A 22,786-nucleotide genomic window follows, 5' to 3' on the forward strand; every position below is an offset into this window, starting at 1 on the left:
TTCCAAAAGAAGTTTTTGCAGAATTTCCTTCCTCCTCAATTCCATGAAAAAGCCATAAAGCAATGGGCTCTTCTACAGCAAAGATAACATGAACTATTTCCCAATACACTGAACGTTTTTGGAATGCCCTACTGCAACTACGGATGCTCGAAGATGTACCTGAAGCGACTCACAAACACAAGTTTATGTCTGGCTTACTTGGACATTACTATACTGAAGTCAATATGTTCAAGCCAACAACCCTTGAAGATGCAATATCTTTGGCTCATGACACTGAAGTCAAGATTTGAGGAAGAGACAAACGTCCACAACAATTTCAAGCTAATGGTAACTATAGTTCTAAGCAATTCAATTCAAATTTTAGAAGATTCAATCAAAGTCATTTTCTTCCATCTTCATTCCATAAGTCTTGGACACGACCACCTGCTTTGCCATCAAATATCAATCCAAACCCTAAGCCATCCTCACAGCCAAATCCCAATATTCTTAAACTTCCTGCCATTGCCAACAATGTATCTAAAGCCAAATCCATAGTTTGTTGTTACAAATGTCATCAACCTGGACATCTAGTAGCCAATTGCCAATCGAAAAAGCCACTTGTTCATATCAATTATCTTGGAGCAATGGAAGATGAAGAACGTGAGGAAATGCCTGACTTTATAGAAGATGACAACGACATTGGTACTACTTCAGATACTTTGCCAGGTATGCCAACTCCACATTCTTTGTTGACAATGAAATGTTTAGTGCATGGTAAAGAAAAGATTATTTTGCATGATGATGGTAGCACACATGATTTTATTTCTGCAAAGTTAGTGAAAGAATTGAATTTACAAACTGTTTCTACACATTATCGCATTAAAGCAGCATTCTTAGGTACAAGATATAATGGAACACAAGAGGTGCATAACTTAGAAATTAAAATTGGTGAATATACTGAACGAAGGAATTTCCTAGTTGTATCTTTACAGTCTAGTGATATTATCTTAGGTATGCCTTGGCATCATCAGTATAATCCTGACATAGATTATTCTACGCATTTAATTAAAATTTATTTTCAAGGAAAACAAATTACATTGCATGGTATGCACGCTTCTAATAATTTTCCACTGCTTACTCATACTCAAGCTAAATGTGCATTACGTAAAAGTAGCAAATCTTATTTAATATAGGTAAATGAACTTCAAGCTAAAGACAAACATATGCATCCTAGGCATAAACAATTTCTTGCTCAATTTAAAGATTGTTTTGCTGATGATTTACCACTTGAATTACCACTGTCATGACCTGAAGATCACAAAATAGACTTAATTCCTGGTACACAACCACCCTGTAAAGCACCATATAGGCATAACCAAATTGAACAAAAAGAAATTCAAAATCAAGTAGAGGAATTGCTTAACAGAGGATTAATTAGACCTAGTAGTTCTCCATTTGGTGCACCTGTTTTATTGGTAAAGAAGAAGAAGAATACTTATCGCATGTGCATTGATTATCATGCCCTAAATAAAATTATTGTTAAGAATAGATATCCAATTCCTAGGGTAGATGATCTTATGGATAAACTACAAGGTTTTGCCATATTCAGTAAGATAGATCTTAAATCTGGTTATCATAATTAAGATTGGATAAATCTGATATATTTAAAACTGCATTTAGAACATAATTTGGACACTATGAATTTCTAGTGATGCCTTTTGGTTTAACTAATGCACCTGCTACATTTAGTCGAATGATGAATCGCATATTTTTGAAATATCAGCATTGTGTTATAGTATTCTTTGATGATATATTGGTATTCAGTAAAAATGAGAATGACCATTATGAACATTTATCTTTAGTTTTCAAGTTGTTAAAAGATAATCAATTGTATGCTAATCCAGAAAAGAGTGAATTCTTTCAAACAGAAATTGAATATCTAGGTCATATTGTTTCATCAGAAGGTATTAAGGTTGACCTTAAAAAGATAGAAGCAATTTTAAATTGGCCCATACCCAAAAATGTGCATGAGTTACGTTCTTTTCTAGGTCTTGCTAGTTTTTACAGAAAGTTTGTGCGAAATTTCTCGTTACTTGCATTACCTCTGACTAAACTTTTAAAGAAAGATATTATGTATAACTGGACTGAAAATCAACAAAAATCCTTTGATTTATTGAAACATGCATTAACCCAAGCTCCTGCATTATAACTACCTGATTTCAATAGACAATTCTTTTTAGTAGTTACTGACGCTAGTGGATCTGGAATAGGAGCTGTACTTATGCAAGATAATCATCCCATAGCCTACTCTAGCTGTCAACTGAAACCATCCGAACTTAAATATTCTACATATGATAAAAAATTGCTAGCTGTAGTACAAGCCTTACGTCAATGGAAACATTATTTAATGGGTTCTGAATTTATGATCAAAACTGACCAACAAAGTATTAGACATCTCCTTAGTCAACCCCAAATATCTGACCGACATTAAATTGGCAGCTTTCATTCAAAGTTTTCATCCCCTTATACAATATCAACCAAGAAAAGAGAATGTTGTAGCCAACGCTTTAAGTAGAAGACCAACAATTTATAATATTTCTGTCATATCATTTGATTCCCTTATCCCCATGAAAGATACTTATCATCAGGATCTTACTTTTCAAGCTGATTGGAATAAATTAGTTGCAAATAATTGGATTCCTATTGATTCACTGTCTTACAATAACGGATTCATGTTTTATGAAAAGAGATTATGTGTTACAGTTCCATTTAGATCTTTTGTTTTGAATGAGATTCATTGTCCTCCATACTAAGGTCATAAAGGCATTATATCTACTTTGCGTACATTGACTAAAGATTTTTATTGGCCACATATGGACACTGATGTATCTAACTTTGTTTCTGAATGTTTAGTTTGTCAACGAGTTAAAAGACACCATGGTAAACAATGTGGTTTACTGATGCCATTATCTATTCCATCACGACCATGGGAACGGGAACAAATTTCTATGAACTTTATCACTGGTTTACCTAACACTAAAGCTAACCATGATATGATTTGGACTGTTGTCCAGGTTTAGTAAACAAACATATTTTATTCCATGCAAGAAAACTCTAATTGCATCTCAAGCAGCTCAATTGTTTTTGAAAACTGTGTTTACTAATCATGGTCTACCAAAAGTTATTATTTCTGATCGTGATTCTAGATTCTGTAATAATTTTTGGATTACTTTGTTTGCTAATTTAGGAACAAAGATTGATTTTTTATCTGTATTTCATCCTGAAACAAATGGTCAAACATAAGCTACTAACAGTACTATTTTAGATCTTTTACGTGCTTACACTATTTCAAAACCACATACATGGGATACACATCTACATTTACTTCAGTTTGCATATAACAATATACCACACACAGCTACAAAGAAAGCACCATTTGAAGTTATTTATGGATATAGATTGCCTACACCTGTTGCATCACTATCAAACAAAATTCAGACTGCTGATGATATTGCTAACATGCACTCTACTATTTTTGATGAAGTTAAAGATATGATTGCCAAAGCCCATCAATCATATACAAAGCAAGCAAATAAGAAAAGACAGGCCATGAATTTCAAAGTTGATGACTATGTTTGGTTACGTATAGAACAACGTAGATTACAAAGTGTAGATAAACACCCAGTTGTGAAATTAGCACCTAGATTCTATGGACCATTCAAGATCATACACAAAATCAATGACAATGCATTTAAACTGGAACTACCACCACATTGGAAAATTCATAACACCTTCCATATCAGTTTATTACGACCCTTTAGAGGCCAATTACATGTACACTCTGTCTATGAAAACCCACCTTTGTTAGATGATGAGATTGAAATCCTTGAGCTTGAAACTATTATAGATACTGACTTTATGACTACTAGAACTGGCCGTAGATATTCTAGATATTTGGTCAAGTTTAAAAATCATCCTGTTGAAGAGGCCCAATGGATGCACGCTAGAGACTTAAATGCTTTCCCCACTCTGTTAGCTCCACATTGAGCTAATAGCAATTGAGGACAATTGCTATCCCATCCCGGGGGTATGATGCCAGGAGGCATATTACACGGTGGATTCCCTGAGGTTTTACGGTGGATTCCGTAAACTTTTATTACCGGGGCTCATACACAAAGTGGATTCTTTGTGCGAGAAGTTGATGGGGACGCCTATCCTTTTCGGGCGTTTTGTTAATTTAGTGTGTACATGGGTGATTCCATAGCGAGTGATTCCGCAAAATACATATTTAAATTAATAAACGTTTATGAGTTTAGAGTGCGCACTCGTGATAAATTAAGGTTAGGATCGATTTCTAACCAATTGATTTATGTAGCTGAAGACTGCTAGGTATTCATTTTTGTCGGTTTAATTGTATTATTTTACTAACGATTGTGAATGCTTCAGTTGATGTGTAGAGATAGTAGCAGTGGCAGTGGAAAGCATTGGAGGATAGCGTGTATTTCAGTTATCGACAATATTTTGATGGGCGCATACCTTAGGCATGGGGCCTATATTTTGTCGCACCTATTTATCAAGGCGTTTGATATTTATTTATTATTTTTGTATGCGCATGGGTGCACGATTTAGATATTTGTATTTGGACATTGTATTTGGGTACGCCTGACTTCTTGGGCGCCCGCCCATTAGCTTTATTTCTATTTGGCACAAAAGCAAACTCAAAAGCCAAAAGCATGCTATTTTGTAATTTGGGCTATTATTTGAGCTTGAAGATGATTAATACAAAAAATACATGCTTGGTGGAGCGCTCACATAAGGCATGGGGGGAGATTGCACCCAATTGGTCTCTTGTTCATGTTGTGCAAGTCTTCCACATTGATTTGTGTGCAAAAAGTAGAGTTCTTTTGTTCTTGGGGACCTTCTGACGCTCACTACGCGCGCTTACGGCATCCGATTTGTGCACTAGATGAATATGGTTCCATGCTACAAAAATGTGGGATTTCTTCAAGTGTTTTTAAAGAATGGACTATTAGCATGCAAGATACATTTGATAAGAAGATTTAGTTGATAGCTCAAGATAAATTATGGTTGAGGGCTGAAAGGGTCTTATTAGATGCATGGGTGGAACCTTTGTTTTTGTAGGTAGAAAAACAAATGCTATAGGATATGGGTGTGGATATTAAAGATTCAATTTTTATGTAAAATTGTCTTACCAATACACACAATCCTTTGAATGAGTTGATGCAAGAATAATGGAATGTTATGGTAAATAGGATGTCTCATATTATTGGCAAGCCTTATGCTATTGTCCAACAAAGCTTTTTTTTCCCTAGAATTTTGAAATCCCTCATGCATGAAAAGGATTCTTTGAAGGAAAGGATGGATAGGTTTCAAATTCAATCCCTACTTCAACCATGCCAATTTGAGGGTCTTTGGTCACATGCAAGAAATCATCACCTTAGGGCCATCACATTGTTGCCATTTCTCCACCTTCCCATTTAGCTTGGTCAACTCACATGCATTGGTCTACTTCAACCATGTGATTTGAGGGTCTTTGGTCACTTGCAAGAAATCCGTCACCTCAAAGTCGTTTCTCCATCTTTCCATGGAGAAAAGGGGAAGAGGCCACGTGTCAACACCTATGGAATAAATGAATAAATGGCCTTTAAGGCCTTTAGTGGTTGCTAATAAGCCGTAAGCGTCAACGGTCACTCCTCTTACTTGTTGGGATTCTCTATAAGTCAACAACCATGGCCTTGAAAGACAACTTATAGATTGGGTTTGCTTCCTTTTGTTTGATCTACACAAGAGTGTAACTTCATTTCTCCAATTCGAAGACTTATGTAGCTTGGGATTCCTGCTCTCCTCAAGGCCCTGTACCTCTACTAGTCCTTCCCTTGTATGCATTGTAGTAGAATATGGCAATGGGACGAGGAAGAGAAGTTCACACCAAAAGAGCTAGACACGTCAAAGGTTCTAATTCTCTCCAATACTTACTTATCACTTGTTCTGACATTTTTGTATTTGCAACTAATCAATTTTTTTTTTGCAAAATGTATCCTTTTAGTGTGTAAAGGTTTTTGCCCATAGTTTGAGACATCCGCCATTTGATGTGTAACCAGCCTAAGTCTCCCTCATTGTGGTTTGAAAGAGGGTGCTAAGACACTACTAGGCGCTCCGCGCCTAAACTCGCCGCGGCACTTCGCGCCGGGACGGGCGCGATTTTCACGGCGAGGGCGGGTGCTGGACGCATGGCATCCGCCCCTGCGTTTCTTTGTGGGGAGGTTGGGGGCTGCCATGTGGCACCCGCCCCCGTCTTCCCTTAACTAATAGTAAAGATTTTGAAGAAATACATAAAGTGGTCGTATGCATCTAACGATATATTTTGGATGTAAATTTATCTGTCTTGTGTCGCATTTAAAAAGTTCCTTTGGTGAGAGTCTTTCAAACCTTTGGTCCAAGGATTGGGCATGACACGTAGGCGAATATAAGTGGTGAGTTGGCGAAGAAAGGGATCACCCGGGACCGGGAGGGAGAGAGAGAGAGAGAGAAAACAAACCTGTGCTCTGGGGCGCACATGGATTGATCCAGGGATCTGTTCTCTCTCTCGCGCTCTGTCCATCTGTCTAATAAGGCAGGACAGGGTATAGCCAGGTATATGCAGGTTTCTTTTTCCTCTTCTGCTTCTTCTTCCATATCCATTTCTCATCACCGGAGAGGCATCCTGACAGGTCGTTTGGAGACCTGCTCCAACAGCTCAACACCCGCGAGACGCATAACCACAGGGAATCAGTTCTTATCATATTGCTATCGGAGTGACTGATATAATTTCCAATCTAGCAGAATTGTGGCCTTTCAAGGCGGCCTTGTGCCATGGCAGGTCACCATTGCCTCCAGCATTACCTCTCCTCCGTGGCTTCCACGTCCTCCCCTGCCCTCAGCCGAGCTGCGGCATTCACCTCCTCGTCTCTTGCCTCATCACCGCAACCTCAGGCTTGGTGCCGCATCGCTTTCCACAGCTTGCCGTGCATCAGTCCACGCCTGGCCATAGCTTCTCACACCTTTCAAGGTAAAAACGATTTTTTTGGATTGTGCGAGACAGGCGCAATATTGATGTTATTGCTTCTTTTGGTGAATAGAGCTGCTGCTGTTGTTGTGAACGATCATCACAATCGCATGGTATCCATGCCGAATGAATGTATTCTCATGATTCGAGCATCTTGCACACTGTTATTAGTCGAAAGAATGGATGTATTCTGTGCTCATCGTTTGCATATTATACATGCCATTAGTTAAAAGAACGCGAGAGCTTTGAGTTGATAACTTGTTCAGACATTCCAATTGGATCCACGTTTGGCTTCTTGCGACTTCTCATCTTTATGCTAGCAAGGTGGTTCTGTGTCCTCTTAGCCTATGTGGTACAAACTTACAAGTCCCTTATGCAGCTACTTACACGTGGTAGGGTGACACGCTCGAGATCCCTGGTTTCTGCTACCCATCTGAATTCCAAGAGTCATTCCTGTGTACGTATGCTTATTCCTAAATCTGACTTGGTTTAGTAGCCGGTCTTCAATTATCAGTGAGCTTGGAACTCTGCCATTGTAATTCAGGTTGCAAGTGCAAACTAATGCTACTCTATTGCAGCGGATAGATTCTGCTGTATACCCTCAGTTTTGAATTCCTCTCCCTTCTAGGAACTACTAAAAGAGTAAAACGTACACTGTAATATGATACATGTTGGTGCCTTGTTCATGACAGTGCGTTGTATTTGATTGTCTGTGCAAAATTGTGCCACCTTTTTATTTAGTGAATGTACAAGCTAGCACTAGAGGCTTATATAGGGAATTTTCTGTCTCTCTCTGTGTGACTGCTGCGATAAGAGAGAAATTATTTTGTGTTTGTTGATGTTAAGAGGTGATGAGTTTCAAGGCAATGCAAAGAGTAAGGTTAGGGCTTCGGGCCTTGTTGTCAGTTATCCTGCAGTATTAGCCTGCTGGTGAGAGCATTGGGGCTGCTATGCATATGATGTTTGCTACACTGATCAGATGCCTTTGGTATGCCGACCACAACCTACAAAATGGTCTTGCTGCTTGGGAAGGTCATCTGCACAGTGGCCAGCATCTGGTCATGTGTGCCGGTTCGCATCTTTTCCCAGGGAAAATACTGTTGTCAGTTGTTAGCTGTATGTGGACTGTCAAGTGATTAGTTGAACATTTGATTACTTGGAAAGTGAAAATTTGAATCGTCTGGTTGATGTGTTTTACAGGTTGCTTTTTCCACAGATTTCAGAGTCGGCAGAGCCCATACCAATTCTGTGTTAAAGCAAATATGTCCACATCTGGAGCTACCACTGAAAAAGAGAGCACTTTAGAGTGGTCTAAAAGAGATAATAGACGACTTCTTCATGTTGTCTATCGGGTTGGAGATCTCGACAAAACCATCAAGTTGGTGAAATCTGTTTTCTGTGTCATTTTATTTCCATTATAATGCATCTATGTTCATTATAATAGAATCAAAACAGTTTTGTCTTCACCTGTTTGCAGATTCTACACAGAGTGCCTGGGCATGAAGCTGCTAAGAAAGCGGGATATTCCAGAGGAAAGATATACCAATGCATTCCTTGGATATGGCCCCGAGGATTCTCATTTTGTCGTTGAGCTAACTTACAGTATGTTACTACTTTTTTTGTATACCTTTGCAATTCCCATTGTCAAATTTGTGCTTTATGAGCTTAATTAGGAATTTAGCCTTCTTTTAGGCAACTATTATACGTGTGCTGGACAATGCATGAAGGATAAAGAATAGTGTCGTAGAACTTTAGTTAAACTTCCAATATGTTGAGATGGCAAGCTCAACACTTGTGGACATTGATGATGGACCGCCTGGGTAGATGAGTCTGCACGTCTACTCTTAGCACGTTGGTGGTCATTATGATACTCACATGGCCACCGACTTATCACTTATTATATTTAATTTGTTACACCTACCTACAGCTGGCAAAGATATAGCTCCGGTCAATCAGTGTAGTTTGTTATGCACTGTTTGACTTAGTATGTCACTTTTCTTTATGTTGTATCTTATCTAAACTTTGTATAGTGCGTGGAAGAAGAAGAAGAAATCAGCAAGAAAACGTTTTGGCCTCCATCTCTCTTCTTGTGTTCTTGAGTGAGCTTCCTTTTGTGTATACAGTGTGTGTTTGGCGTAGCAGCTCAAGCAAGTCCCCCCACCACACGATTCTTGACATGGTATCAGAGCTGCCACTTAGAGAGACTGATTTTGAAGGCTAAAATGAAGGAAAAGAAGCAAGGTTTGAGTAAGCAAGCAACGTGTAAGAAGCTCTCCTATTCTTTCACTCTCTCTTGGATAGTGCCTGTGAAGGCACTAGAAGCAGGGTAGAGCGAAAATCTCAGATTGTTGTGAGATTTGGTGTACGAGCAGAGCATCAGTTTTAGGGTACACTGTGATTTCGGCTGTATTGATCGAAAGTGGATGTACATGTTACAGATTTCGAATTTGTAATTTTTGAGGTGTTTGTCAGAAAGCAAACATAAGGTTTATTTACAAGCAGGTTGCAGATTACATGTACTATTGAGCAATTAGTGAAAAAGGTTGCTTGATGTATTGCTATGCACTTCTTGTGAAAGATTGCAGAAGACTAGCTTGCTGTGTTGTATCTTTTTTTGTGATAATGGTAGAGAATAGTGGAAATTCTATTATTGAGAAGCTCGAGAAGAACAATTACTCTTTATGGAAGTTTGGTGTGACAAACTTTCTCATTGAAAAGAGCCTTTATGAGTTTGTTTCAGATAAAGAAAAGAAGCCAGAGCTGGATATTCCTCCGATTGCAGATGAATTAAAGGTATGAAAAGAATGGAATACAAAAGACAAAAAGGTGATGTATTGGCTATTTGCAGTCATTAATAATACTATGCTAGGACATATCAAGAATGCAGAAACTTCACATGCAGCTTGGATAAATTTTGAGAACATGTTTTCAGTAAATACAAATGCACGAAAGATTCAACTCAAGTAAGAGTTGAATACCTTGTAGAAATGAAAAATGTTTGTCAATGAGTATGTTTTGAAGGTGATGAGTATTGTAAATGCTTTAGCAGCGATTGATGCAATGTCTGATGATGATGGTTTGGTTTCATCCACATTGAGTGGCCTTAATAATGAGAAGGCATGGAAATCATTTGTTATTTCAGTATACGTATGGAAGCCATTTTTAGATTTTGATGAGCTAGTCTGTCTCATGATTACCGAAGAGATTAATATGCAGGTTGACTCGTCTGAAAGAAATGGTGAACAGAGTCCAAGCATTTTACTCAAGTTTAGCAAGGGAACGTGGTAGATTCTCTTCGAGAGGTCATAGTATGAGACGTGTTGATGATGACTAGCAAAACAGGTTCAATTAGCAATTTGGTGAAATGTAGGTTTCAGAAGGCCGCTGAAACTTTAAAGGCAGGGGGAGCTCTAGAGAAAGAGATTGATGATAGAACAGAGGTTCTGGAAATTCTGCTATTGTTTGTCATTATTATGGTAAAATAAGTCATATTGCAGTCCATTGTTATGCTAAGAAGGATGATATACACAGTGGTAAATTGTAGCAAGGAAACTATATATCGTCTTCACGACAGAATAAAGATAAAAATGAGCGTTTGTTAGTTATGTAACATATGATAAATGTAGTTACAGAAAAGGGGACACATGATGTATGGTATGTCGATTCATGTATATCTAATCATATGATCAGTCATATTGAATAGTTTGGAGAGATGCAAGACTTACAAAATCTAGATTATGTGCAGACGGGTGATGATTTATGTCATCCAATTTCACACATTGGAAAGGTTCCCTTGTCCTTGCATGATGACTAGACAAAGAGTCTGACAGATGTATTATGTGTGTCTTGAATCACAAAGAATCTAGTGTCTGTTGGCCCAATGGTAGAGCAAGGGTTGCAGGTCCGATTCAATGCAAAATGTTGTTTTATACAAGACTTTAATGATAAGTGTAGATTGGTTGCAAAAGGAAGTAGAGTTAGCCACATGTTCACTTTAGATGTTGGAATTCTTACAATGGATGTTGCTATGTATGCTAAAGAAAAAGAAGCGGTTGCAGATATTAAAATGACATAAATGTATTAGACATGTAAATGTGTAAAGGGTAAAATTAATGCAGTCTAGATGATTGGTTACAGGGTTGCCTTTCTGTAGAGTTGTAAAATTTCATAAAGTTTGTGAAGCATGCTAGTTTGGTAAGTACGTAAGACAATCCTTCTCGCATGATAGAGAAGTGAGCAGAAATATACTTGATGTAGTGTATATAGATGTTTGGAGGTCTACATAGAATGTATCTCTTAGTGACAGCAAATACTTTGTCACATATATTGATGATTGTTCAAGGAAGCTATGGATATATTTCATGAAGGAAAAGAGTGATGTATTTGAGCACTTCAAATATTTCAAAGCAGCTATTGAAACAAAAATAGGCTTCAAAGTAAAGTGTTTGAGATTAGAGGGAGAGGAATAGTATTTCTCTAATGAGTTTAGTGGCTTCTTGAGGACTCAAGGGATAAAGAGACAATTTACTTGCAGGTATATCCCACAGCAAAATGAGATTGCAGAAAGAAAAAATAGGTATACTGCAAAAGTTGCACGAGTATTAATGACTGAAAAGAATATGTTAAAACATTTTTGGTCTGAAGCTATCCATACTGCTATTTATATTATGAATAGAACTTCCACAGTTGCAGTTCATGAAATAACTCCAGAAGAATACTTTACTAGCAAGAAGCCCGATATATCACACTTCAAGGTATTTGGCTGTGTTGCATATGTTTATGTGTCAGATGAGCTATGGAAGAAGCTTGATCCAAAGGTTGAAAAATGTATTTTTATTGGATACTCTTTAGAGCAGAAATTATATCGTTGTTATGATCCTGTCACAGGTGAGTTCATAGTGAGCAGGGATGTTATTTTTGATGAGATGAGCAGTTGGTATGCACCTGTTGGTGATATATTAGATGATGATAATGATTATGATAGCTATGTGTAGAAAGAAAAGCAAGAATCATGGAGTCTTAGTGAACCAGAAATATCATTTGGTACTACATCTACAGTGAGCCCTTGGTCTGGGAGACTAAGAAGTAGCCCCATATCTTTAGGTGGATCTATAAGTGTTGCAGGAAAAGACAAAGGAAATAAGCAAGTGCTGGATGGTAATGATGCATCTACTAGTCATTTGGGATTTGATGGAGATTCTAGTGGTTTAGAGAGTTTGAACTTTGGATGATGAGCTTGGTATTCCTTCAGTTAGGACACCAGGTGTATAGAGAGCTCATAGTAATGTAAAGGCTCCATTGAGTGATCTAGTGGTACACAGGTCTAGCAGGGTCAGATACTCTGTTAAAAGATTTGATTTTGAAGGTTATGCAGCTCACTATTATGCTTATATGGTGAAACTAGTTGAGGATATTGAGCCCACTTGTTTTGAGGATGCTATTGGTCATAGTCATTGGGATGTAACAATGGATGAGGAGATGGCTGCATTAGAAGCCAATAAGACTTGGGATTTGGTATCCTTGTCTAAGGGTAAGAAAGCTATTGGTTGTAAGTGGGTTTACAAAGTCAAGTATAATACAGATGGTTTAGTTAATAGGTATAAAGCTAGGCTGGTTGCAAAAGGCTATGCTTAAACATATGGCATAGATTATGAAGAGATATTCAGTCCAGTTACTAGGATGGCAATTGTTAGATGCGTGATTGCCTTGGCAGTAGCCAAAGGTTGGAGTTTGCAGCAAATGGATGTTAAGAATGCCTTCTTATATGGTGAATTGCAAGAAAAAGTGTATATGGAGCAGTCAGCGGGTTATGAGGATTTAGAGCATCCCACATATGTGTGCAAGTTAAAGAAGACACTCTATGGGCTAAAGCAAGCATCTAGAGCATGGTCTGACAAGATTGGAGAGTATCTTGTCAATATTGGATTTTGTATTTCCGATGTTGATCACTCACTTTATGTGAAAAGGGAAGATACAGGTTTGGTCATCATAGTCATTTATGTGGATGACTTGATTATTACAGGTGATAGTGACAATGGAATTGCTAAAGTTAAGGATTTTTTGAAGAAAAAATTTAAGATGAAAGATTTGGGTGAGCTGAGATACTTTCTTGGTATTGAGGTGATCAGATGTGATGTGATATATGGCTATCCCAAAGACAGTATGGCTTGGATATGTTATCCAAGTATGGTATGACAGCATGTAAGCCTTTTCAGTATCATTGGAGCAAAATGTGAAGTTGAATGCTGACGTTGGGGATGAGATAGAAGACCCTCCTATGTTCAGGAGGATAGTAGAGAGTTTGATTTACATGACTATCACAAGGCTAGACTTGAGCTATGCTGTGTTGGCCTTGTCAATCAGTTTATGCAGATGCTTAGAAAGTCTCATTTGGATGCAGTTAGACGTATATTGAGATATGTGAAGTCCACTGTACATTATGGATTTTTTTACGAGGCAGGTAAGTATATATATAGATCTTTGGATACACAGATGCAGATTGGGCTGGTAGTATGTCAGACAGAATATCTACTAGTAGATTCATGTTTTTCCTTGGTAGTGCAACAGTTACATGGAGTGACAAAAAGTAATCTACAGTTGCTTTATTGCGTACAAAGGCCGAGTATAGAGGTGCTGCTATAGCAGCATGTAAGGTGGTATGGTTGCAAAAGTTATTAGGTGATTTGGATGTGTAGGGAGATGATCTAGTTGTCATTTATTGTGACAACATGAGCAGCATACAGCTAGCTAGGAATCCAGTATTCCATGCTAGAACAAAACACATTGAGGTGCACTATCACTTTGTGAGAGAGAAGGTACTTGTAGGAGAGATTAACTTGGTATATGTTAGCACACAGGATCAGATAGTTGATATTTTTACGAAGGCATTGGGTGCAGAGAAGCTTCGAAAGTTTCGAAGTTCACTTGGAGTTGCAGAGATAAGAGTTGAGCTTAAGGGGGAGTGTTGAGATGGCAAGCTCAACACACGCAGATATTGATGATGGACCGCTTGGCTAGATGAGTCCGCATGTCTACTCTTAGCACGTTGGTGGTCATTATGATACTCAAATGGCTACCGACTTATCACTTATTATATTTAGTTTGTTACACCTACCTATAGCTGGCAAAGATATAGCTCCGGTCAATTAGTGTGGTCTGTTATGCACTATTTGACTTAGTAGGCCACTTTCCTTTATGTTGTATCTTATTTATACTTTGTGTACATTGTATAGTGTGTGGAAGAAAAAGAAATCAGCAAGAAAACGTTTTGGGCTCCATCTCTCTTCTTGTGTTCTTGAGTGAGCTTCCTCTTGTATACACAATATGTGTTTGGCGCAGCAGCTCAAGCAAGTCTCTCCACCACACGATTCTTGACACAATATTTGGTATTGTTGTAAAAAGTGGTTGCACTGCTTGAAACAGTATGATTGTTTCATGTCATGGAGACCCCAGCTCTTTCAATGTGTCTTTGTGTCACTGTCTTATTCAACTGACTCAAACATGTTAGCTCACATGTAGTAGCATGCTTATATGAGATGCTGTGGGTGTGGACATGTATTTAATATTATGCATTATGGTCAATTCTCATAACCCATCTGCAAGGTATAGTTTCATTTTAAGATGGCAACTTTACAGGCTTATGCATTTTGTTTTGGGGTACCTTGGGTGATATAGAAACAACAGTTTGTGCTCTTCCATGTGTCGAACATTCGAATTCCTTGTTTAGTCTTGCCATACGTACAACATCTCCTGATCAAGCATCTCACAAGATGACACTATTACTTCACTCAAACTGATGACTATAACATTTTTGATGACAGATTATGGGATTGACAAATATGACTTAGGAACAGGCTTTGGACATTTTGGCGTTGCAGTTGAAGATGTAAGTTCACCTGGCTGGATAAGTGCTATGCTAAGATCGCTGTATGTATAAATTTTGTGTTCCATCATGTAGAAGTGGTTTCCAACTCGAAGCCTTGGATACTGGACTTGGACAGGCTTTGGCTTTTATGTTATGTTAATTATGTAAATGATTGTTCATGTAGGTTCATAAGAGAGTAGACCTTATCAAAGCAAAGGGAGGTAAAGTCACTAGAGAACCAGGGCCTGTGAAAGGAGGAAGCACAGTCATTGCGTTTGTTGAAGACCCAGATGGCTATAAGTTCGAGCTTATTCAGCGAGGACCCACTCCAGAGCCTCTCTGCCAAGTCATGCTCAGAGTTGGAGATTTGGATAGATCCATTAATTTCTATGAAAAAGTAAGCTTAAATTCTAGACAACCATGCTAATTACTTGAATGTGAAGGCTAGTAAGTGAACGATGAATCCACTTTCACTGGCTTGAGTTATTTGCAGGCCTTTGGTATGCAACTGCTTCGGACTCGTGACAACCCAGAACAGAAGGTGCTGAAGCCTTTCTGTCTACTTCATTTTTAGCTTTGCAATCCATGCATTTTGACAAGAAAGAGGAAGCATGGAAATAAAAAGTTAGGTTCAACGACCTAATGTCAGCAAGGAGTGCCAAGTACAATCATTGTTGCATTTAGCATCTCCTGAGCTTCTTGCTTCTTAAATAACACTTGATATTATATAACCAGTAAACCATGTGTGTGATATTGGATTGGCTTTTTTGGCTGCAGTACACCATTGCGATGCTAGGCTATGGCCCTGAGGATAAAACAACTGTATTGGAGCTGACGTACAATTATGGTGTTACTGATTATTCCAAAGGCAATGCTTATGCCCAGGTAGGGTGTGCATTTTCAGGATGTATGCAGGTTGAATTTTACAAAGCTAGATAATTAGTTGCATTCTACAATATTTCTGATTATTTACAAATTTGAATGGCAGATTGCTGTGGGAACAGATGATGTATATAAGACTGCAGAAGCTATTCGTGAAGTAGGTGGTAAAATTACACGTGAACCAGGCCCATTGCCCGGAATAAACACCAAAATCACTGCTTGTCTTGATCCTGATGGGTGGAAGTCGGTAGGCCTCTTCACACCATAACTTATCAATTCTATTTCATCCTTTATAATTTTACAGCTGATTGTCTGATTATAGTCTTTGAGAGCTTTTGCATGTACGCACGTTGTTATCACTGCTCAGGCCCTTATCAAGGGTGCATGTTGTAGAAGCTTCTGAGCAAGTTATGAAGATGTTGGCAATTAATGTTTGTGGCAGCTTACATCTACCGCACCCAGTTGTTACTTCTGCTAGCTTCTTGATCTTTTGCATATCCATACCTTCTTTTTTTTGCATATTTCAACTTGGGGTGCTTGGTCCTCAACAGAATCAAAGCATGGATTGTTTCACATTGGAAGCATTTTTGTGGCTGCTAATCAGGATCTGCGTTCAAACTTGGTTTTGTCACGTGTCTGCCTAACAATTCCCTTGTAGCACATTTTAGTGGTTCATTAGGGAACTATCCTAGACGGCGTCGCCCGGCACTCGCAAGAATGCACGGGTTCTATCGTCTAGGTTTCCTAGAGTCCACCCCGTAACGGAAGGTATCGGCCCATGAGGATCAACCTGCAAGCTTGGGGTCCTAATTTGACAACTGAGGTCTCGATACATCAGCTAGCTCTATCGGAGGTGTCACACAAGGGCTTCTCGTCCGATTGGAGCGATTGTAGCTACCCTTGGTTCATGGAGTGCAACGCTTTATTCCAGTAATAACTGGTTAAGATTCGGGGAATCCTAACGGAGCTCTCGCACAACCGCCGCACCTTTCCCCTAAGATAATTTTTAATCAAGGTTTTAAGATCTGACCCTAGGTAAGTCAACGCTCAGCTCTACCTAATTTTTCCTAATTAACGTTTCGTTCAATCTCTTGAGAGAAGTTCCCATCTTACCGAGACCACCCATCCATAGGACTGATCCGTTAGGGATCTTGCCCACTCGCTTCCCACAAATGGTTTTCTTTAGTTTTCTAATTACCTATCACATTAAGTTATGACATATGAAAGCGGCTTCATTAATTAACCCGTTATCACAAGTTCCTTTGCGTAATTTTTAGGGCACAACGCAAAGACAGAGAAAATAATCTTTTGGCAAAACATATTTCGCAAAGTTATTTACAATGATTTTCCCCTTCTCCCTATGCAAAAGATAAACCTCCGTTCACCGGAAAATCTCTTCTGTCTACATAGAAGAAAAGAAATCTTTCAAGATTTCCATTCCTTCACTAGTATCGGGGACTCCAGGATCCTATTCTGATTTGTATGAGGGTCAGGTAGTTTCTAGGAGCAATCGAGAGATTTACGGCGAGAGTCCCTCCGTGGCACTCTCGTCTCCTCTTGCCTAACGGATTTTTCACCAAGCGACCTCTCGCTGTCGGAGCTGGTTCAAAGCTCCTAACGGCGGTACAAAATAATCCCCCTTGGAGCAGGGTTCCGCGTCTAGCTATGAGGAAGGTATAGCGCAATCTTTCCTCTTATTATCTTGATTATATATTTAGAATCAGATCTAACTGTTGCAAGCACAATCAATCTTTCCTGTGTAATCATCAATGCATACATATATAAAAAAGAAACAACAACAAGTGTTTTTAGCATAGAAAGCAGCCCCATCCAAATCTAGGGCTTCTTTTTTAAGGTTCCACCTTATTCTTAGGGTTTCGCTTCCTACTTGCAACTCTTTTTCGGGATCTGAAAGTTATTTCGCGAATCTAAAGTTTATTTTATCCTTATGAAAAATTTGGTATTTTTGCCCTAAAAGATAATATGGGCATTCATACCTATGGCATGTAATTCATGCACTGTCCTGCCCTAACCCGTGCATAGCAGGATTTCAAATGCTTTTCCAAGTCTGTATAGACTTTAGAATTTGTATCGATAAATTCTTATCAATGTCCAATAAGTCCTACAGACTTTCCATATTTATTTAATTTTCTGATATTTTAAGGGTTGTCGAGTATTTCATAATTGTTTTCACTTTAACATTCTCGGTATTTTAGGTTAGGTTATCTCGTTGATTTATACATAGGTCAAGACATACTGCACTCTAGTTATCAGAACTAAGTACTAGAGTATATGAAGAAATACCAAAATCCCTGGAATAGCAAAAGCTTCGGGTTGTTTCATGTACAGCTCTTCATCCAGGTTACCATGAAGAAATTCAGTCTTCACATCCATCTGATCCAACTCTAAATCCAACGATGCAGTGAGAGCAAATAAAACACGGAGCATAGTCATTTTCACCACTGGTGAAAAGATCTTCTGGAAGTCTATGCCTTCCTTTTGTGTATAGCCCTTAGCAACCAACCGTGCCTTGTACTTGGGCTTCCCATTAATACATTTCACCTGTAAACCCATTTGTTAGGGATAGCTTTTCTATCCTTAGACAAAGGTACAAGCTCCCATGTGTTATTTGCATATAGAGACTTTATCTCTTCTTGCATAGCAAGCTCCCACTTTCTCTTGTTTTCACATGACTGTGCCTCTCTAAATGTCAAAGGCTTTTTGGATAAAAATCCAAGCAAACTATCCCACATAATAGATGTGTTTGGAAGGGACTTAACACATGCATTGGCATGGTCAATGTCTAATTTCAAAACACATTATTTATTTATTTATTTATGATTTTAATTCAAAACACATATTGATAGGGTTCATCATTGCCAAGAGACAATGACTAAGCAAATACATTAAGGGCTTGGTCAGAAGTAGTAGGTGGCTCATCAAGGTCTATCTAATAAGGTATTCATAGTGGGCCATGGCATGTTGGGCGTGCTGCTTGTCTTTCTTCTTGTAGCATTGGTCAAATAGTGTGGTCAATATGCTTGCAATATTGGCACTTGGGTGGTGGTTTCTTGGTGTAGAAGGTTGCCGATTGTATGTCAGTATCTTTGTTGTGCCTTTCATCATCCAAAAGGGTGGCAACTATTTTTTCATATTTCATCTTTCGAGTCACCTTGAGAACCATCACAATTGGAATTGATGGAATCGTGTTTCTTTTGTCAAGCTATTAAGAAGTATAGCCTTTTTATTGTCATCATGTTTGTGTGATTAGGATAATGTTTGCATTGCTTTTTTAATTATGCAAGTGTCTGTTGTAAATCATGATGGAGATCTAGATTGGTACTAGTATGGATATGAAGAGAACTTTATGATCCAAGATGCTCCAAAAGGTAATCCTATATCTTCTATCTCATTTGAGTATGAGTTTGATGCTTCACACTCACAGTTCTTGCCCTTCTCTCCCATTTCCATTGCACATTTAGATTCATCTACATTAAATTTAGGGCCCTACTTTTGGCCAACGATAGAGTATCCAGTTTTAGCACATTGCCTTTGGTCCACGTTTAGGCTTAAGGCCCTCACTACACACTCAAAGGCTTATCACTTTACCCCTTGGTGCTTTGTTACTACAAATGCTACCTGTGCACTATGCACCTCCCACATGCAAGTGAGTCACTCTTTGTTCTCTGGGCCATAATCCACTGCTGGTGATTAGTCTCCTTCATTGAAGAAAAACATGAGAGGTAAAGTCGAACACATCAAAAGACCCTTCTGGCATTACTTGCCTAAAAGAATAGGTATTATACCTTTAGCCAAAAATCCGGTTGTGTAGATGACAATTGTGGATGGTATTAGGTCTACGCCTAAAATATTCCCATCCATAACTAAGGGGATTCTACCCATACCAAACATAAATTCCTTACCTGTCCTAAAACCATCCTCAACTACTTTTGGTGGTGGTAGTGTCACTTCATGGAACTTAAGAGGGGGTGGGGTCTTTTCCAAGGAGGTAGTACAATTTCTCCATACACTCCTATTTGTGTTTATTAGTGGCCATGTATTGGTGTGATGGACTTTGCATCTCTCCCTTAGTTTATGCTTGCTAGCCTATTTGATTGGTTTGGTCATTATTCTCCATTAGGCTAGATTCTTGGGATTTCTAGGGTTTTCTTAGGGCCTTTAAGCTAGTTAGGGCTATAGATTCTATAGGCTATGTGTGGCAATCTAGCTAGAATGTTACATGTCTTGGCTACTGTAGGCCAAGCCGTACTTTCATGCTTTCTTATTAGTCTTCCGCTGCACTCTTCTTCACTCACTTTTTCATTCACTTCTATATCCACCATCTCTTAAATTCATGTTTCATATCAGTAATATCAGTAAAGTGCCACAAGCATCTCAATTTAAAGCAATTGGTATATTAGTTCTACTTACATGTCAGGTTTTACATTTTTGTTCAGGACTAACATTGGTTATCTACTGGTCCTAACTGGACTGAAGATTTGGATGTTCAAATCTTGCCTTGGTGAGTATTGTCTCCATATACTTGATCAACATGGACACAGAGATAGCATCTTCTCTCCTAAGATTGGGTCTCAAGCATCTTTTTTATTATCATGCCATCCATCTTTTGTCCTTTCAATCGAGATGTTTTGATCATTGAACATCATTCCCTACACTACTAGTTCATTTTCATGTTAGGGGAGGACTACCTTGGTGGCTGTGCCTTAACATTCTTGACTAGCACAGTTGCCATTTTCCAAGGTCGATTTTCAAGCATGCCTATGCCACTTGGTTAGCATTAGAACCATCTCCTAAGATTGAATAGGTATAAAATGAGTCTATTTACTAAATCTGTGTGTAATTGTCTACATCCCATCATTTCCAGTAGGTGTCCTTGGAAGATCAAATATAAAATCCTTAGCAATGCTTTGCCTAGGCCTATCAAGAATAGGCAAAGGGAGCAACAACTCGCAAATCTTTTGCGTATCATACTTGACTTTTTGGCATGCAATGCATGTGGGCATAAACTACTCTACATCATGTCTCAAAGCTGGCCAATAAAAGAAATGCTCCAATGCCTTCACTATAACATCAATGCCTCTATGTCTTGCATATAAAGAAGCATGACTTTCAATCATTACTTTAGGCATCAATTGTTTTATGACACATAACCGCCCATGTGTCATAATAAATCCATCTCAAAGCACATAATGATCATGCCTTTGGCCATTGCAAAGGTGATCATAAACATCTCTGGAGTCCGAATCAGCAGCATACTGCTGTTTTGTGGCATCCAACTCAATGTGATAAAACATAGTAGTTTTTGACATTTGAGGCTTTTGTGACAATGCAATCTAAATTAAAATTGCGAGGGACACCAAGCTTCAGGCCAACAATCATGCTAGTATGGGAGCAATCTAGCTCCATTGTTTCATGCAATTTGCTTGCTGATTTACTGTTCTATTTAATCATCTTTGCAAATTTATGTTTCTAGCTGCCCTTTAGTCCATTGAAGGCCAGTTTCATATAGATTGATGGAATGAAGTAGGATGGATGATGGAAGGGATGAAATGGACCAAAGCAATGAATGAATCCGCTGATTGCTAGATACATAGATTGGCAGGTAGCTGCATTGCTAGATGGAGGGATGGACTGGTTGGTTGGACAGCTTGAGAAGTGGTCGTTTGGGTTGATGTGTGGATGAACAGATGATGGATGACACAACTTATTTGATTGACCTTCTGCTTGCCCATATTAAATATGACTTGGTTTTGCTTTCCATGGTGGAAAGTAAGAATAAAAGGTTCATATGGGCTTTCTGCTTTTGGGGCCCAAAAACATGTGCTGAATTTTGTTTTAATTGATCAACAAAGCAAACTTTTCATGTCAAACCGGGACTGTTTATGCATTGCTTGTACTATTGGAGTAAGGAACTTGAACTTGAGAAATACAATCAAATAGCACTCTGACTTTTATCTGTATTTGTATGTTGTATTGAATGTGACTGAGCTGGCAATATAGCTGTTTACTGCGAGATTAGTTTCCTGGGTTAAAACTGCAGTTGTGTGATTGTGCAAGTCTCTGGATTAGGTGAAACAGCCGTTACAGAGAGAAATTTCCTTTGTTAAAGCCGCAGTTGTGTGATTTTGTTATTCCTTTAATTAGGTGAAATTTGCAAAAGGGATAAAAAATGATTGTATAATCAACAAAAGGTCATTTCTTCCAGATTACAGTAGAGCTGGAAAACTAAACTTCTTGTAATTTTACAGGTGTTTGTTGACAATGCGGATTTTCAAAGGGAGCTGGAGTAGATTCATAGCTATGGGTGTATCTGAATCAAGAGCAATCGCCAGTATACAACAGAGTTTTGTAGTGTGAAAACTACTTCAACGAAGCCTAGACCTGCAGAATTTACTTGTTTGTAAAATTTATTCTAGTAATGATGACATTTGCCACTGGCCTTGAAAATTTTATAATTCCCTTAATTTTCAGTCAGTTGCTGTGGCTTTCTAAGGAAGTGTGCATCTTTGGTTGCTCATTCCTATGTTTGTACTATAAAATCTGCAACTTCAGGTGAAATCAGAATCTATACTGTCTGGCCTGACAATAGCTAAGAACTAGTTCTTGTTCAGGTCTTCACCAACAATAGGCTGTCAGTCATATTCAATCACTCTCGTAATATCGTCTTCCACCAGCTAAACATTTCTTTAAAGAAAGATCAGCAGTTGTCTGGCACATTGTGATGGTGGTAGGTAATGTTACTTACACATTCTGTGAAGTTGGCTGAGCTTGATTTGTGCTAACCATATTTTAAGCATGCTAGTCAGAAATTTTGATGACATGGTAGACCATCATGCAGGTGTACAATCAGATGGCATCCCTTTTTCTCATTATTGGTTGCATAGAATCAATGAGATAGAGGGAGTCTTGTGTCCTCTTCATAAACTTTGATTCTGTACATCTGCAATATAATGCCATCTTTATTAAAACCACCC

General features: G+C 38.5%; 1 protein-coding gene across 1 annotated transcript; it reads left to right on the plus strand.

The window, feature by feature from the left end:
- The first annotated feature begins 6,490 nt into the window (after positions 1 to 6,490).
- LOC148020344 (lactoylglutathione lyase-like) lies at positions 6,491 to 22,223 on the plus strand. Its single transcript, XM_087700651.1, has 9 exons — positions 6,491 to 7,048; positions 8,246 to 8,423; positions 8,523 to 8,647; positions 14,866 to 14,930; positions 15,094 to 15,306; positions 15,403 to 15,450; positions 15,687 to 15,794; positions 15,898 to 16,038; positions 22,061 to 22,223. The coding sequence occupies exons 1-9, from the start codon at positions 6,853 to 6,855 to the stop codon at positions 22,100 to 22,102; spliced, it is 1,116 nt and encodes a 371-aa protein (XP_087556777.1). The 5' UTR covers positions 6,491 to 6,852; the 3' UTR covers positions 22,103 to 22,223.
- The last annotated feature ends 563 nt before the right edge of the window (positions 22,224 to 22,786 follow it).

The sequence above is a fragment of the Lygodium microphyllum genome, chromosome 19 (genome assembly GCF_053477565.2).
Source record: "Lygodium microphyllum isolate KBCC chromosome 19, Lygodium_microphyllum_v1.1.10, whole genome shotgun sequence".
NCBI lineage: Eukaryota > Viridiplantae > Streptophyta > Polypodiopsida > Schizaeales > Lygodiaceae > Lygodium > Lygodium microphyllum.

Coding starts and splice junctions, on each gene's coding strand:
- LOC148020344 (XM_087700651.1), top strand. CDS start 6,853: ATGGCAGGTCACCATTGCCTCCAGCATTACCTCTCCTCCGTGGCTTCC. Junction 14,931..15,093: donor TTGGCGTTGCAGTTGAAGAT/GTAAGTTCACCT, acceptor TTGTTCATGTAG/GTTCATAAGAGAGTAGACCT. Junction 15,307..15,402: donor CCATTAATTTCTATGAAAAA/GTAAGCTTAAAT, acceptor AGTTATTTGCAG/GCCTTTGGTATGCAACTGCT.